The sequence below is a fragment of the Mytilus trossulus genome, chromosome 6, assembly GCF_036588685.1.
Source record: "Mytilus trossulus isolate FHL-02 chromosome 6, PNRI_Mtr1.1.1.hap1, whole genome shotgun sequence".
NCBI classification, from domain to species: domain Eukaryota; kingdom Metazoa; phylum Mollusca; class Bivalvia; order Mytilida; family Mytilidae; genus Mytilus; species Mytilus trossulus.
Window position 1 is genome coordinate 30,178,608 of NC_086378.1, and position 19,908 is coordinate 30,198,515.

Sequence of the window (19,908 nt, forward strand, 5' to 3'; positions counted from 1 at the left end):
AACAGGATGTGCCCAGAAACTAAAGACTGAGCAACATGAACCTACCAAAAACAGGATGTGCCCAGAAACTAAAGACTGAGCAACATGAACCTACCAAAAACAGGATGTGCCCAGAAACTAAAGACTGAGCAACATGAACCTACCAAAAACAGGATGTGCCCAGAAACTAAAGACTGAGCATCATGAACCCACAAAAACAGGATGTGCCCAGAAACTAAAGACTGAGCAACATGAACCCACCAAAAACAGGATGTGACCAGGAACTAAAGACTGAGCAACATGAACCCACCAAAAACAGGATGTGACCAGGAACTAAAGACTGAGCAACATGAACCCACCAAAAACAGGATGTGACCAGGAAGAGTAAGCAGATCCTACTCCACATGTGACACTCGTCATGTCTCTCATGTTGAAGTACAAACACAGTGATATGTCTAATTAGGTAGGCAACATTTTGTGGAAGAGGGGTCAGGATTGTAGTTACAACAATTGGAACACATATCCATTTTCATCTGTCAAACAGATATTCCAACTCGTGATGGCATCCGTAAATTTACAAAGGGATGATTTCAACTCTACCACTTCGAACTCTTGAAACTCTTTATAACTAATTAAAACATGACATTTTTAATTGGTTACTAACAAATAACCTTTTTTTGCACTTATAAAGTATGAATTAATTAAGACTTAATGCAGCCTGATTAAACACTCCAAACTTCTCTTCCTAATAGATCCTAATAAAGCTGTAAAGTCTACATATATGCTCCTTCCTTATAATTAAAGCTTAACGACAAGAAAAACGTCAAATTTTTTTCTAGTCATCAAGCACTTATTATCTGGAAGCAGCTGGATTTGAAGAATGTTTGTAGTGGTACACTTTTACAGATATCGACCTCATCAGGCTTAGCCGAGATAATAATGAAATTGGAATCTTTTAATAATCTGTATTAAAAGGTCCATTAAATTGTTACAAAGATGAAATTTGATGTGGCAGCTTCACCAAAGATTACAGAATTCAGACAAAATTAATTGACCAAGGAGTCAAGAAAACCTGTAGGAGTTTAGATCACAGAACAGTTATATTTTAATCAGGTTATTGGAAATGTCTCGTCCATATTGTAGGTCTGAGTAGCCTATGGCCATTTTAATGTATTGAAAGGCTTTTTGCAACAGGCTGCAACTTATCACAAAATTTTAATTAGAGACTGCTCAAATTATAGATGAATTCAAAAGTACAATTGATATACAGTATTTTAAGATTTATCACTTAATTGTCTGAGACCGGAGCAAAAATCTGACCTATGCTTCCATCCTTCTTTGACCCCTGTTCCAATCCCTACGATAATATAAGAAGAAAGAGATGAATCATGGGTAATAAATCTGTAATGACAGCGTTATACCGAATAAACTCAATATGATATCATAGAATTGCTTCCATTTATGAATGACACGGAATAGTCAATGTAATCATAGGAACTACAACAAATTAAAATTCTCCACAAATGATTGGTAAAGCCATAAACATATATTTTTAGTACAGTTTGTAACCATTTATAGATTTCCAGTTTGATCTCCTAACTTTAGACAACATATAAAGCCAATTTTACAATAAATTCATTTAATCAGGGAAATGCTTTTTTGAAAATGCCCTGTACTAGACGGATACAAGTTTTTGACTCAATCAAACTGATTAATCCTGTATGATCCACGGACATAAATTGATACCCATAATGACATGGCTAATGATTAGGACATATGGCTTTCAAAGAAACGAAATTAACTGGCATTATATGGTTCTTACGAAATGTTATATTTATGATCTTCAATGCAGCTCGTGTTTCCCAATTATTGTGACACTGAGTATTCCTAAAGCCTTAAATATAAGTAAAAAAAACAATAAGTTCAACATGAATTTAACATTTAACCAATCTCATGAATGCTAAGAGAATGCAGTTTTATTATCGCCTTGTAGTAGTCTTTTTACAATTCAGATATTTTAGTTTTCATTGAAAACAAGTGATGTCAAAAATGAAAGTTTCCAATAAAAATTTACTTTTATTTCAATGTAAGATCATAAATATCATTCATTTGTTACCAATAATCATTTTATGGGACATAAAAACATTTTTGTCAGGAAATTATTCTTATCAAGAGTAATATGAAACTGTAAATTTGCATGGGGTTGTCTGTAAGTTTTTGATTACAGGCAAAGATCAGTGGGGTTATCTCACGATCAGGGTCAAGATTAATTACTAGTATGATTGTTTAACGATATTTAATTGACCAATGAGGATTAGGTGCATGTTATCTTTTCACATGTGTTTAGATTAGCCAGCATTCTCGCAATTGCACTGAATGCTAGAGGACGTCATTTTAGTGTTCTCAAGAAAAGTGAAGATTTTTAATTTTAACAACTATGTTGTATGCTGCAATGACGCAGAAAGCAGTTTTTGTCAGACGATTACATATGTTGGAATGTACAGAAGCAATTAATAAGAGATAACTAAAAAGGTAAAAGCCATCTGAAATAAATTTATAGGCATAGTTTAATATATTTTTATTTGATTTATAACGTAATCATTTTATAGCTTTGTGCATTATAGTTTATGGTTCATTGAGTATTTATAAAGTGTTTTTTTTTTTCAATTGTGCATGAGTAATGATCTTGTTATACATATTGTGAAAGTGACAACGGCCGATAAAATTTGGGTTTCGACAATTCCCAAATTCAGGTTGAATTTGCAAGTTTATATTATGTGGAGGTACATGGCATCCGAGTCAAAATACACTGACACACTTTAATGCATAGCCATATCGATCTTTATTAAAATTAGTGGTATCTAGTAAGCGGGAATGCATCAGAGAAATTGGCGCGAGATATTCGCATCATTCACGGACTACATATTATGTATGATTACGTGAACAATGAATGTGATAAGTGTCGAGGTATTCCGAAAGGTCTGTTTTATGGTCTTCAACTCTGAAATCGCGTAAAAAACATTATTTTTTTGTGTTTTAGAAATGGAAAGATTTTCTGTTTGATTTCTATAAATAGATCTGAATATACACATCAACAATTAATATGTGTGTAGCTGTTGGCAGTGCAGATCGTCTGTTTTTGAGGTTTTAGCATTTAATTAATTAAGTACAAGTTTGCCAAAAACATTTTTTTTTTTTTTTTTTTTTTTTTTTTTTTTTTTTTTTTTTTTTTTTTTTTTTTGTTTGTTTAATCATTAGTTATGTATTCCATGTCATTAGACACACTATTTTTCAGTTTACAGTCTGTGGTTGAATTTGTATCTTTAATACGTTTGGTTTTATATGATTATATGTGTATCATTTACACTAATGGTTATATATGTATCATTATATACATATGGTTATATGTATCATTATACAAATGGTTTTCTGTGGTTATTGATGTATCATTATGTACATATGGTATTATATGGTTATATATGTAGCATTATACATATGGTTTTATATGTATCAGTATACATTTAGTTTTATATGTTTATATATGTATCATTATACATATTGGTTTCATATGGTTATATATGTATCACATCATTTTATATATGTATCATTATATACATATGGTTTTATATGGTTATATATGTATCATTATACATATGGTTTTATATGGTTATATATGTATCATTATATACATATGGTTTTATATGGTTATAAATGTATCATTAAATACATATGGTTTTATATGGTTATATATGTATCATTATACATATTGGTTTTATATGGTTATATTATGTATCATTATACATATGGTTTTTATATATGTATCATTATATACATATGGTTTTATATGGTTATATATGTATCATTATACATATTGGTTTTATATGGTTATATTATGTATCATTATACATATGGTTTTATATGGTTATATATGTATCACATCTCTATACATATGGTGTTATATGGTTATATATGTAGCATTATACATATGGTTTTATATGGTTGTATATGTATCAGTATACATATTAGTTTCATGTGGTTATATATATATATCACATCTCTATACATATGGTTTACATTTTATATATGTATCATTATATACATATGGTTTTATATGGTTATATATGTATCATTATACATATTGGTTTTATATGGTTAAATTATGTATCATTATACATATGGTTTTATATGGTTATATATGTATCATTATATACATATGGTTTTATATGGTTATATATGTATCATTATATACATATGGTTTTATATGGTTATATATGTATCATTATACATATTGGTTTTATATGGTTATATATGTATCATTATACATATTGGTTTTATATGGTTGTATATGTATCAGTATACATATTAGTTTCATATGGTTATATATGTATCACATCTCTATACATATAGGTTATATTTTATATATGTATCATTTAATACATATGGTTTTCTGTGGTTATATTTGTATCATTTTACATATGGTTTTTGCTCTCATTGTTGATGGTCGTACGGTGGTGTAAAGTTGCTCTTATTATATTCATTTGGACACTGTTGGGTAGTTGTCGTCTGAATTTACAATCATACCACATCTCCCTTTTTATGAATAATTACACTGATTTATTTTATAGTAATATACATGCTTCCATAACTATACATACAGTTTTATTGTTTATCGTTTAAGTTAATTGTGAGGTCTATGGTATTAGTTATTTTCAAGTATGGTTATTTTGTATTTGTCATTGATACTGTTTATTGGGCCACTATTTCGTTTCCTTTATAGATGATATATGAGAGAGCTGGGGTAAGAGGAATTACTGCTATTACAGATGTGACAGAGAGATTAAGAGTTGCAGCTTGTATGATTCAATGAAAAGGACGAAAACAGACCTGAAATAATAATGGTCTACGAAGATCAACAGCTCATACGATACTTTTGTAAGATGTCCCAATTCACTATCCTCATTTATAACACAGCCAACAGATAAAGAAATGGCAGCGACGGTGATTGCTCAGTTGAATGGAAAAGTGTTGGTTTTTATTTTCCTATAACCGATAGCGTGTTGATCATTGGCAGATTACAGATTGTATATCATGTGTAGCTTCAACATTAGTTTAACACAGCCTGGATTTTCAAAAAAACAGAGACATAAATGTTGCCTTCACAACATTAGCAAACGCTGTACACTGTTCCCTTGAACCGTCTGTGACATCAGACCGATATGTTTCAGCACATTTTACGCTCACAGCAACCCCAATGTGAGAAGATCGAACTTTATGTATTGACAATTCTGTATAAGGCCAGACAGTTACGTACTTCTCAACAAAGATTTTGCCCTTGGGCTTGAATTTGAATTAAAAACAAGAAAAGACAGTTGTGCTGATAACTTTATAGACTTAGTTATCCTTTCTCCAAATTTCAGTGAAGATAAAGATGATTGACAACTATTGGAATCAAAGGCGGTTTAAGATAGTACGTAAATAATGTCGATCCATCAGTGCACTGCAACTTGTGATATTTATGTCTTTATATTATGTAAATATCTGGAATATCTTCTCACATTTTAAATATGTATAAATTATTAGCCCATTGGCAAAACAATTTGGTTTCAATATTGCAAAATCATATGATGGAACATTTCTTGAGGTACTCAGAGTGATGAAGTTTGATTGGGCAGTTGTAAAGGATGATCATGTTTTTATAATAATAGCAAGTATACCAACAACAACAACTGATCAATTTTAAGTCACATGTAAAAGTAAGAAGTCGCATGCAATTCAGAATAAAAATAAATCGAACAATTTCATCCTTCCTGGGTTATAACCGGAGTCAAAATAGAAATAATTCACGGGTTTAAGTTTAAAAATATTTCATAACTAAGTCTTATTAAAGAAGATAGGCATTTCCCTCCAACAATAAATGTGCAAGGAAAATCCTGTGCTGGTCACTCTTAAATCGAACATATGCAAAAGTGATAAAGGCAGAGTACGAGGACATATTGCTTGATGTATTTGCTTTCACTTGGGTCTGGTTCTAAAAAGAAAAAGATAAAGGAAAGCAGATTTTTTTGCTTAATCGTTTTAATTCACTACCAATCTTTTATTTAAGAGAAAGTATCGATGTTACTTTTGGAAAACCACTTGAATAAACGCCAGTTTCATATAAAATTGTTGAAACTATCATTGAGCTGGTCCAAGAAACATGGTTTTAACTTTAGCCCCCTTTTTCAGTTCTCATGTGGTACATCATTGGGCGTTTTCCGTTAAGTCCTGGTTGAAGTCCGTTTTATTTTTAAAGCCGTAAGTCCAGAATGGTACCAGGATCTTAGGTGCTGCATTATTAAACAGCTAAAAGAGTGTTATCATTAAATAAACGCACGATTAAATTATATTAAATTGTACACTTTTATATCATGTCTTGGGCAGAGGTCAACAGGGCTTGCTTTGCCAAAAGGTAATTTTCTTAGTAGAGGTCAACAGGGCTTGCTCTACACTCTAGTAGTTAAGTAAGGTTTTAAGAATACCAGCAAATCACTCTTTTTATGTGACGATGGATAGAGGTCAACAGAGCTTGCTCTATCACTTTATTAATTTGTTTTGAATAGTTACAACAATGTACAGATTATTGTTTTGTTCTTTAAATCTGTTTTGCTTATCTTATATCTGCATGTATAAACATGTATGCATATGTATTTTGTCTTCAATTAATGTTTTTGTTTTTCATTCTACATTACGTACACAAATACATGACATCAAGGTATTTGTTTTATTTTTTATCATTTTTTTTTATCTCAATATATTTAATAACCTTTTATAGGTTGAATACAATAAGAAGTTGTAATTTTTATTCATTATGCTATGGAAATGTAGGGAGGGATCAAAATAGTTTGCCTTACATTGGCATGTGTACTTGTCAAACATAAAAGGTAGAGGTCAACATGGCTTGCTCTGCTTTTTTATAATCTTTTAACCTTAATATCCAGACATGGACAGGAGCAATGCTTTATATTATACACATATTTTTTCTTTCTCTTTTCATTTTAATGTCGTCTTAATTTGAATGAAATGACTGCATTTGGATGTAAAGAAAGCAAACATTTATATTAATCAATTTAACTCTTATAAAATTTATCTCCAAGGTTTCTCGGGTGGCGGCTCCCCAACTCTGTGATTTGGGGATTGTGGCGGTATTTATTCCCCACCTTTGCAAATTATTGTCATTTATTCAGTTTTGGTTTATTACATAATTGTTCATAACATTCAGTTGTATTATGTTTTTATGGTTTCTGAATAAATGACCTTTATCGCAAACCTTGTGTTAGATATTTTGCAAATGAACTCGAATCCTTGGAGTATTTCCTTCTCACGTCATCAGTTTAAAAGAAAAATTTGGCTGACAAAAAATCATTTTATGGGACATAAAAACATTTTTGTCAGGAAATTATTCTTATCAAGAGTAATATGAAACTGTAAATTTGCATGGGGTTGTCTGTAAGTTTTTGATTACAGGCAAAGATCAGTGGGGTTATCTCACGATCAGGGTCAAGATTAATTCCTAGTATGATTGTTTAACGATATTTAATTGACCAATGAGGATTAGGTGCATGTTATCTTTTCACATGTGTTTAGATTAGCCAGCATTCTCGCAATTGCACTGAATGCTAGAGGACGTCATTTTAGTGTTCTCAAGAAAAGTGAAGATTTTTAATTTCCCACCCACCTACTCCCTTGATTCTTTAACAGATTTATATTCATAGGTATTATTTTTTAAATTAAAAATTTTGAATTTCATATGCTGATGATTTCAATCTTTTATTGTACTATATTTATTTGTTTATATATTTTGTAATTTAGTTATTGAGGGTGGCGGTATTTATTCCCCACCTTTGCAAATTATTGTCATTTATTCAGTTTTGGTTTATTACATAATTGTTCATAACATTCAGTTGTATTATGTTTTTATGGTTTCTGAATAAATGACCTTTATCGCAAACCTTGTGTTAGATATTTTGCAAATGAACTCGAATCCTTGGAGTATTTCCTTCTCACGTCATCAGTTTAAAAGAAAAATTTGGCTGACAAAAAATATATTTCTTAATCAATTCAGGTTGAGATAAAAGTACAGGACTAAATCTTTAGAAAAATTAAAAATTGTTACTGTCCCAAAACTAGAATAAAATCTCAGGAAAAACTATTTTAAGCTAAAATCTGGTAAGAATCACCACCAAATCACAACAATAGCTGGTCAATCCCTCAGACAATACTTAATCAGTACCATTCTTAATGTTAACATTGACATTTACAAATAAAAACCATTAACAGCTTACAACAGACAAGCTGCTATTATAGATGACGAAAATCGAAAAAGATAATAAATTAATGGTCAGTAGTTATAGACAGCGATCCTTATTTCTACTTTCAAATATCATTTCTAAACCAATAATATTGTCTACTTAAAGAATTTGTGTGGGTTACGATAAAATACATCATTCTTATCATATGATAGGTATACTTAAACAATCTTCAAACAAATCAATACGTATGTACGTCAGAAGGATTCATTATAAAATATTAACAAATTTTCACTTAAAAATGATTCAAACGATTTTGCACTGACAATTGTCTTTAATTGTTATTCCTTTTGTGAAAAAGAACAATAAATCATTATAGTTCTAATGCAAGTCTGAAGGCAGGTCCATTTGATTTACACTTAATGACGTATGTTTTAAACTGCATCCTTATTTCAGGAATCCTAGTTGCAGCATGCATTGAATTTTATGCAACTGTCATAGAAGTGAGAGGTTTAGCTAGCTATAAAACCAGGTTTAATCCACCATTTACTACAAAAGAAAATGCCTGTACCAAGTCAGGAATATGAAAGTTGTTATCCATTTGTTTGATGTGTTTGAGCCTTTGATTTTTCTTTTTGATTATAGGGACTTTCCTTTTGGAATTTTCCACAAAGTGCAGTATTTTTGTGATTTTACTTTCTAGAATTGGTTCTCTGACAAATGAACTAACTTCTAACAAACCATGTGATTAAAGAAGATGTAAAATATTTCAATCTGACTTAGAAACATCTGATCTGAAATCAATTAAGGATTACAAAGCTTCTCAGCATAAACATCTCTCAATATAATGCTCAGCACTCAATACAAACTGAATTTAAGACCATGTCAAAGACCATGCACTTATATAGAGTCTTACACTTGCTTTGACCATGACATTAAAATCACCAAATCATTCAATTTCATATTGGCTACTTTGAAGTTTTCAAATCCAAAGTTTTACTATAAAAACTTTTATGAGTAATGAAGTCTCAGCTTCAGTTGATCATGAAATAAAAAGTTAGTTCCTGTCTTAAAGAAGTTTGAGAAGATGCTTTGCAAATGTGTTCATGACCATTGACTTTTTTTTTTTTTACCAAAAAATGGTTTAATCTTCTTTGGTACATCAAAGTCAATAAAGGTAATTATAACTGCTATTTGACCTCACTTATCATCTTATTTCTTATAAAATGATTGTGAAAAAAAAAATTCCTGATTGAAGTTATCAAAAGATGTATGGAAAGGGTATCAAAAGAAAAGATTATCAATGTTCAGTCCTTTAATTTGTTTGTAAGAGTAAGTATACATTCATCATTCTGAAATTCTAACACACCCGAATCAAAAATACATAATCATGAAGATTTCAAAGGAACATCATTAAATTTTGATATGAATATCAAAAAGAAGATGTGGTATGATTGCCAATGAGAAAACTCTCCACAAGAGAACAAATGATACAGATAAATTAAAAACTATAGGACAGTATACATGGTTTAGGTCACTGAATGGACTTCAACAATGAGAAAAGTCAATACTGCAAAGTCGGCTATAAAAGGTCCTAAAATGACAAATGGAAAACAATTCAAATGAGAAAACTAAACAGCCCAATTCATGTACAAACAAGAGTGTGTCCATAGTACATGGATGCCCCACTCGCATTTTTATTTTCCATGTTCAGTTGACCATGAAATTGGGGTTAAAACTTTAAATAGGCATTTAAATTAGAAAGAGCATATCATAGGGATGTGTACTAAGTTTAAAGTTGATTGGACTTCAACTTCATCAAAAACTACCTTGACTAAAAACTTTAACCTGAGGCGGGACAAACAAACACACAGACAAAACCAACAGACAGATGGACGGATGGACAGGAGAACAGACCAGAAAACATAATGCCAATCTACTATCGTAGGTGGGGCATAAAAAATGAACGAAAAACAAATAATGTAACACATAAAACGGAGAATGGAAATGGGGAATTTGTCAAAGAGACAACAACCCGACCAAAGAGCAGACAACAGCCAAAGTCCACCAATGAGTTTTCAATGTCTACAACAACCACTGAATTACAGGCTCCTGACTTGAGACTAAAGACAGCTTCAACTACAAGCAGAATAGATTACCAAGGACCCTTAATAAGTTCTTACATACAGACAGCTGTACATAGGAGTACAAGTATACTAGATTACCAAGGACTCTTAATAAATTCTTACATACAGACAGCTGTACATAGGAGTACAAGTATACTAGATTACCAAGGACTCTTAATAAATTCTTACATACAGACAGCTGTACATAGGAGTACAAGTATACTAGATTACCAAGGACTCTTAATAAATTCTTACATACAGACAGCTGTACATAGGCATTTATAGGAGTACAAGTATACTAGATTACCAAGGACTCTTAATAAATTCTTACATACAGACAGCTAAGAGTCTACAAGTATACCAGATTACCAAGGACTCTAAATAAATTATAACATACAGACAGCTAAGAGTCTACAGGCAGAGCTAAAACCATCAATACAGGAAATTGCTTCCTTCTTAATACAGTATTCATAGAGACTTCAGCAATCAAAACAAAGCATCTGTTTACACAAGATATTATTTTCCCAACACAGGAACAAAGTAAACAATCTTCATGATCCATTTGTTTGTCTTACAGTTTGTTAACCTATTATAAAAAATATCTTAATTGGTTTTATCTTCCTGTCATGATAGAAAACAAAATTAATATCCTCTGAACCATTAATCAGGATAGAGAAAACAATTTATTAACAGGAAAAACTTCATCCGCCATTGTCAACGGCAGGTGCTTGTTTACAGAGTAGACTTCAAAGACAGTCCAATGTATGGATATTTGATGTACTGTTATCATGACAGAAACTTGAAATTATAGTATACTAGATTATCAGGTACAAAAAGGTAAAGAACTGGACCAAGTAAAGAGATAACAAAGCATGGTATTCAAGAGGGTCTTAACGGGTGTATCTTCATGACGAATAGCTTAAAAATTCTTGCCAAATGTTGTAAACAGTAATTTTTTGTGCATAACCATAAAATTTAACTTTAAAATCAATTTGATGCTAACAGTAGCCGTAAATGACCGTTTGACACCTGACAGTAAAAGGCATTACATAAATGAGGATTAGAATATTTATAAATTATCGAAATAGAGTAATGTCAAAGCATGATTTTCAATATCATGTTTAGATTTTTTAGAACCTGTAGACTTTTTGTAAGAAAAATCAATCTTTCATTGATTATGATAATTCCTTGTGAATTTGTATGACTTATGATGGATAGTTTTATCATGTGGTTTCAATTTGATTTTGTTTGAATTTTTTATATCCTTTCTATTGGTTTTCTTGAATATTTTGCTTGTTCTTTTGTTTAAATCATGAATATTTTAAATTGCATTTAACTTTGAATTCTGGTCCTGAAATATTCTCCCATTTTTTTTCTATTTAGACATGTAAAATAAAAAGTTTGAAAGAAACAGTTATCATTAAAAGATTGACACAGAGATATGTCTAGCCTGTCGAAAATAAGACAATCTGATGGACAGCAAATTTGAATATTATTCAAAAGTCACTGGACCATAATCTTAAAGACATGTCCTAGAAATGATTGACAAAATGAGATGATGATACTTTGTCGAAAATATTGGTGTCTATCATGTCTATACACCTTATCGCTATTTGTCACCATTTCCCCGCCAAAACTTGGGTTTTAAGGCAAATTATTTATTTTTCCTTATCTGTGAAGCCACACTTAAAAATATTTTGGTTTGCCCAAACCCTACCCAAAGGTTGAGAGAGTGGGAAGGTAGGTAGGCATTTTTTTTAAAAAGAAATTGAAGTATCAGATGTTTAGTAGTCTTCATGCTTACTTTATTTGATTAAAAAAAACCTTCTTCAAATCAGGACAATAAAAGAATTTAAGTAGGCAGCTTTTTTCATGGTAGGTAGCGTTTGGGCAAACAAACCTGTTATTTATTATGGCCTGACCTATGTTTTTTATTTGCTCATTCTTTGCAGCTATATTTTAGCTTTTTATATTACAGTTTTTGACCAAGTGTCATAGAACGGTTTTTTATATTCCGATAAAAATATGTCAACAACTCTATTTCCCCTATCATTTCATTAAAAAATGGTCCATTTTACTTACATTTGTACCTGTTTAAAATTTAGATTTTAAGCTTAAATGGTCCATGCCACCCCTATTTTTTTTGACCAATTTGATTCACTTTCTGTAAAGAATAAAATAAAAAAAATATGGCACTTCTGATAGAAACTACAAATAGGCCCATAAGCCACCTCAATTCAAAATTGGACCCAAACTCACTTTACAACACAAATAATGCAGTACTAACGGGTCACAACTTTGTAATTAATAATGTCACATGCTTATTAGAGGAACGTTATTTTGTATCAATATAGAAATATTATAACTGTTTCTATATTTTCTAGAATTTTAGTCGGCATTATAACATCAAATATTTTGCCCATTGCACTTATATATAGTGCATTGACCTTTGACCTTCTGACCCCTTAAAATTTGTGTCTTTTTCACCCTATGAAGCATTCTCAAACCAATTTTAGTAAAGATTTTGATAAAGGCTTCAAATCATAATGTTCAATCAACTCATGGACGCCATTGTCCTATAACAAACAATTTGAATTTGTTTAAATCAAATGCAATGTTGCTAAAAACATGAAGAGTTTAAATATTTTCTTTACCAGCACTGCCAGATTATATATTGTGTGTTTTATTTCTAAAGATGTTCAGAATGTTTAAATTAAAGTTTTTAATTATGCACTATTTGACGTCATAAACTTTGAAATCGTTTTATTCAAATTAATATCTATCATGTCTTTATAAGAGCTCTGATTGCTAAATTTAAGATATATTTATAAATAAAACGATTAATTGTCAAAAGTACTTGGCTTCAGCTAAAAGTGACATTTTGATTTATTTATAGAAACATAATTGGTCCTAAGAAAATAATTTCATTCAAAGCATTGTTGTCAGGAAATAGCTTTTAAATGAAAACTGTAAGCTGCAATTTGTAGATATTTTTATATTCCTTATAGATCATTCAATGAAAACTGTAAGCTGCAATTCGTGCCAAATTGATGACCACTTAGCTAAAAATAACCTCTTTACAATGTATATTTGGAAATGATCCATTTCAGTGACAATAAGTATATGAAGCAATGCATGCTGAATTATATCCATTTTTAGAGTTGAGAGATGTTTATTTAGCATCTGATAATCATTTTTAACTATCACAACACCTCTGTACCCACTCATGCAACCAAAAAGCGCTTTCTTGTACTGAAAACAAATAGCTTATAGGGCTAAAAACTTGTATTGCTTCTCCTTCAAATTAGCATGTTTCATTTTTTTTTTAAATGACTGAGGTTTTTTTTTCTTTCATTTTGCTGATTTTTTGGAACTTTGAATTACCAAGACATTTGTTTATATATAGCTTTATTTCACTATCTTAGATGTGATAATACATTTGGTGGTTTGCTTAATAGAAATATATGTTGGCTGTAACATTATTAGGCAGACATGGAGCTGTGATACTGTGAATATTAATTTTATTAAGACTGAAAGACTTTTTAATAATGGCCCTCAGGTGACCTGACCTTACAGGTCCTTAAATCATGTAAATTTGATTTTTTTTTTAAATTCTGAATTAACTTATTTACATTGTTGAGAACTGGTAAACTATTAAAAAAATCTTTCAATTGTATGCTAAAACTTGACCATTAACTTTCTTCAAATTTTGTAATTCTAAAAACTGCAAAGCAGACATCAAATATATATATATACAAACCATGAGTCAAAGATCATTTCCACAAAGTGCTTCATAAACTCCATACACTCCAGGGTAATCTCATCAGGCTGGCTGTCAACACTGTATGATGATGTCCAAGAGATTTCTGATCCCATTGATTCAGATCGTTGCATTTCATTTTGATAATCACCATATTCCGGTTCCGATGAATCTACACTTCCAGGAAAGTAATTAATGTCTGAACTGTTAGTGCTACTCACACTCTGTAAGGGTGACCTCTTTTTGGGCGAGAGATTTTCATTTTCATCGGGTTCTGTATCATCGTCAAATGATATAAGGTCAGCCATAACAGCTATTGTCTTCCTTGTATGCGGTATCAAGTCTTCTCCAACAGTATCTCGAGATTCATCAACCATTTCTGATTTTTCTCCCTCTTCTTCTACAGGGGGATTATAATCATCAAACAACATTTCATCCACAGTACTTGACCTTCGTTTTAACTTAGGGGGTTTAAAATTTTTGCTTTCATTTTGTTCGTTTGTTTTTTCACTGTCCAATGTACCATTCACTGTACCATTTTGTTTTCGTACTGGATCAACGTCTGCATTATTAACTTTTTTAATTCCAATGCACTGTGACTGTGGAACATGGACATCAGCTTTGATTTCATGGTTTGTGGTATTAGGCTGTACCACATGGTTTGATGAAGTTTTCACATCAACTGAATTTGTTTTATTGTATTTAAATTGAGGATCATTCTTTAACGTTGGAGAATACAAAGGTTCCTCAAAACTCATATTTAAAGGTCGAGGTTGAATAATTTCTTTTTTACCACTCTCAGAATGTCCAGAGGGACTATGCTTTGTTTTTGGCTGTTCGTGCTCCTGATCTGAGTCATATAATACATTTGTACCATAATTATAAGCATCAGCACTAGAAAATCTATTGGTCAGTTTAGGAATCCCTTCCTCACTGCTAAAACTATCACTACTACTACTAGTTTTCATCACAGTGTCGAACTTATTCGACAAATTGTTCATCAATCCATTTTTCTTTGCAACCATTGAACTGAAAAATCTACTTGTGCCCTCGGACAAACTAGATGATAATGATGATTCATCATCGCTCCCTCCTTTGGATAATCTTCTCCGAACAAAATCCATTTTCAAATCCTTTGCATTCCTTCGGCTTTCTTAGTTGAATACACAGCGTTCGTCTAAAATGATGGCGCTAACACTCCTGAAAATGCATGATAGAATTAATAGACGGAACAAAGAAGTAAATCAATTAAATTGATAACTAATTATTACTGTTTATTGCACTGCCAGCTTAAAGAAGGATCGCACTAACAAAATCAATGAGGTAACAGTAATACAATGGAAGACAAATATTTGGATAAAATATAGATTTCACAACTCTGGTAATGGTTCCATTGATCTATTCTACTTAATGATTGTTACTAAAAAATCTTCATTAAGCTCATGTGAATGTGTACAGACTTTTTTCTGTTGTAAGTCGATAAGTTTGTAAGATGATTAGTAGAGTCTGACATCATTCTATATCATCTAAAGAAAAGGAATTATGAATGAGTGAATTCAAATAAATCTTATGACTCAATAACCTGCTTTATTTTGCAACATGATCGAATCTTTGACTTTTATTAACAATACGGTTTTCAAAGACTAACAAGGAAGCCTTAATTATATTCATCTACTCACTCTAAGATCAAATCTTCCACCCATGAGAAGCAGTGGAGATATTTAAGAAATATCAACTTGATTGATCTCCAAACTTGTATCAGAGCAATGCTAAGATATGCATTTCCATGTACGTGGTATTAAAATTTTAAATGACATGGCTCCTTGTCCTAATTGATATTGCAATAAAATATGGTATTTACTCTGCCAATTCCTTAATTATCATTTGACAGATATATTTCAGGTGCCAAACCTAATTATTTCATATTTAGTATTGTGACCTTGACTTTTAATCTCTGACCTTTAAAACTTCCCATGGCCAAGAGTAGGAACAATAGTTGGTGAAGATTTAATGCCCTTGATTCTTACAGTGATTTATTAATGTGACCTTGAAATATATTAAAAAAAAAAATGATTTAGTAAATTTTTTTCTTTACTCTCAACAATTTCTTTTATATATTGAGTTAATTGTAATACCCCGCCTGTCTCACATTAACTTAACGATTAGGGTCAGGATTTAAAGCTTACAAACATGTTTACCCCCATCATTTTTTTTTATGAACCAGTGCCTTTAGTCAGAAAACTATAATCCTGTCATTGGATGCTTGTCTGCCATATTTGTGTTTTCTCCTTTATATACCTAGATTAATATGGACACTCAAATAAGAGATAGCAAAATCAACTTTTTGTTTCCCTAAATTTTCAAGGTTCATGAATCTACTTAAAAATCAGAAACCATAGCAAAAACTGAGATGGTCATAATAAGTACTGACTGCAATCAAAAACTATGGTCAAAAGATATAAAAAAAAATTGGTGTGATATGATTGTCAATGAGACAACTATATACAAGAGACCAACTGATGAGGATACAAATAAGCAGGGGTAGAAAAAGGTAAAATTCCCCCAAAAACCTGCCAAATCAAATGTTAATCAAATTATCAGTAAATCTACCAACAGACATGACAGAAGAAATGGAAAACAACTGGAAACACAGTTCATGTCAGATTGCAGTTGAAAGTCATTGAATCAATTATTTAAAATGACATTCCCTTAAGACCCTTATAAATGTCATGCGAAACATATTTTAATCATATTTCTAATTCAACTTCAGGGAGCAGATATTTATGATTAAGTATATAGTTGCAGAAATAGCACGAACAATTACCTGTAAATATTTTTGATAAAAAAAAATAGCTCCAATTTTATCTGTAATTGTATATGCTCTGCCAATGACAAGTGCCAATTGAGAAACACCTTCAATTCAAAGTTTCACTGTTAAATGCAAGGTGATGATTTGAATTACTAGTAATCTTTCTACAAAATAATGCCATGCCAGCAAAATCAAATTCCCTGGGAATCCAAATTTTTAAACCTTCATCCCAATCCTCTCCCAATACTAAGGCCACCTAATGGTGTTATTCCTTTTCAAAAATGTTCTTTTCTAAATAAGAATGAAATATTTGCCACTGGACTTGAAGCAAACCATTGCCAACTATATTTATAAATGTGGATTTCAAGCAAACCATTGCCAACTATATTTTTAAATGTGGATTTATGAGAGAGTTTAGAGTACTTACAGTAACTGTTTATATATAGCCATATGATTCTTAGAAATCAAACTTGTGATCACATTAAATTATCTTTTAACTTTACCCCAAGAAAATCTTAAAAAATTGTTTTGCTGAGTAAGCTAAATATAAATTCTATATATATGGAAATAAACCAAAAGAACTCATCTTTATTCTGATGAATATCGAAATTTCAATATTTTCTCTATCATAATGTCTTTTTGCCCTGGCTGTCAAAGTGCCAAGTTCTTAAACAACACTATAGTATCTATTGTCTACCGAACATCTGAAATCTTGTAGCATGTTTTCCCAGACCAGTCATACATCTTTATCTGACTATACATGTTTCTCAGACCACAAAAGGTTCAATAATACACACAACAGGGAAAAGAATGTTATTTAACATATATTTTCCAGACAGACATGACTAAAACTTTACAAATGCTAATTTAATTTATTTCAATAAAGCAGCTAGCCTGAAGCTAAGTGTCTCTATAATGAAATAGTAAAAGATATTTCTTCCTAAAAGTGCACTTTGTATTAGCTTATAATCTGAAAGCTTTATGAAGGATGTAAACAAAATGTGCAATAAAATGTCACTTTTGCTATTTTAATGACCAAAACATATAAGTTATGTTCATCTTAAGTAGAAAAAAACAAGACCATATATATAATATAATATCTAGAAAGTGCAACTTGTTTCATCCCAAAACATTATGTGCCTATACCAATTAAGTTATAATGACCAATTTCAGTGCCTTTTCTTGTTGTTTGTACATCTATTTTTGACATGAAATTGTCAACAAACTAGAGGCTCCAAAGAGCCTGTGTCGCTCACCTTGGTCTATGTGAATATTAAACAAAGGAAGCAGATGGATTCATGACAAAATTGTGTTTTGGTGATGGTGATGTGTTTGTAAATCTTACTTTACTAGTCTTGCTGCTTACATTTATCTCTATCTATAATGAACTTGGCCCAGTAGTTTCAGTGGAAAATGTTAATAAAAATTTACAAATTTTATGAAAATTGTTAAAAATTGACTATAAAGGACAATAACTCCTTAGGGGGTCAATTGACAATTTCGGTCATGTTGACTTATTTGTAAATCTTACTTTGCTGAACATAATTGCTGTTTACAGTTTATCTCTATCTATAATAAAATTTAAGATAATAACCAAAAACAGCAAAATTTCCTTAAAATTACCGATTCAGGGGCAGCAACCCAACAATGGGTTGTCAGATTCATCTGAAAATTACAGGGCAGATAGATCTTGATCTGATTAATAATTTTACCCCGTGTTGGATTTGCTCTAAATGCTTTGGTTTTTGAGTTATAAGCCAAAAACTGCATTTTACCCCTATGTTCTATTTTTTGCCGTGGCGGCCATCTTGGTTGGATGACCGGGTCATGCCACACATTTTTTAAACTAGATACCCCAATGATGATTGTGGCCAAGTTTGGTTCAATTTGGCCCAGTAGTTTCAGAGGAGAAGATTATTGTAAAAGATAACTAAGATTTACGAAAAATTGTCAAAAATTGACTATAAAGGGCAATAACTCCTAAACAGGTCAACTGACCATTTCGGTCATGTTGACTTATTTGTAAATCCTACTTTACTAAACAATATTGCTGTTTACAGTTTATCTCTATCTATAATAATATTCAAGATAATAACCAAAAACTGCAAAATTTCCACAAAATTACCAATTCAGGGGCAGCAACCCAACAAGGGGTTGACCGATTCATCTAAAAATTTCAGGGCAGATAGATCTTGACCTGATAAACATTTTTACCCCCATGTCAGATTTCCTCTAAATGCTTTGGTTTTTTAGTTATAAGCCAAAAACTGCATTTTACCCCTATGTTCTATTTTTAGCCGTGGCGGCCATCTTGGTTGGTTGACCGGGTCACGCCACACATTTTTTAAACTAGATACCCCAATGATGATTGTGGCCAAGTTTGGTTCAATTTGGCCCAGTAGTTTCAGAGGAGAAGATTTTTGTAAAAGTTAACGACGACGGACGACGGACGCCGGACGCAAAGTGATGGGAAAAGCTCACTTGGCCCTTCGGGCCAGGTGAGCTAAAAATTGGCAAACACTAATACCAATGTCCTTATGTATGGAACAAGTTTCTTTGTAACAAGAACTTATAATTCTGTGAATTTCTTATTCCTTATAATATATATTGAATGTGAAAAATGCTTGAGATTTGCAATCTGCACATTTGTCAATCTTTATGAAAATCAGTAAATATTGACAAAATTGTAAGCCAATTTATTACTATATTTGTTTCAGCAACTTGAAAGTTGGACAGAGAATCCAGAAAAATCCATCAACGATTCTACTGCATATCTTTTCAAAAATCATGTATCAGATGTCAGTCATAACAACAAAACGGCAAATTGGATTCGATACAAAACATTACAGTCTACTTCTGATTAATTAAGGTTCTGGACAAGACCTGAGAAAACAGTAGAATCTGAGACTTTGAGTTTTTTGACAATCTCTACAGTGAAACCTTCAATAT

The 19,908-nt window shown here is 31.3% G+C and overlaps 1 protein-coding gene across 3 annotated transcripts in view; it reads right to left on the reverse strand.

Moving 5' to 3' along the window:
- Nucleotides 1-19,908, reverse strand: part of LOC134721090 (uncharacterized) — a 62,286-nt gene that overhangs the window by 25,078 nt on the left and 17,300 nt on the right. For all 3 annotated transcript variants that reach the window (XM_063583812.1, XM_063583811.1, XM_063583810.1), the window contains one exon: nucleotides 14,151-15,350. In XM_063583812.1, the coding sequence (XP_063439882.1) occupies nucleotides 14,151-15,274 (1,124 nt within the window). In that variant the 5' untranslated portion in view covers nucleotides 15,275-15,350. The remainder of the gene's footprint in view (nucleotides 1-14,150; nucleotides 15,351-19,908) is intronic.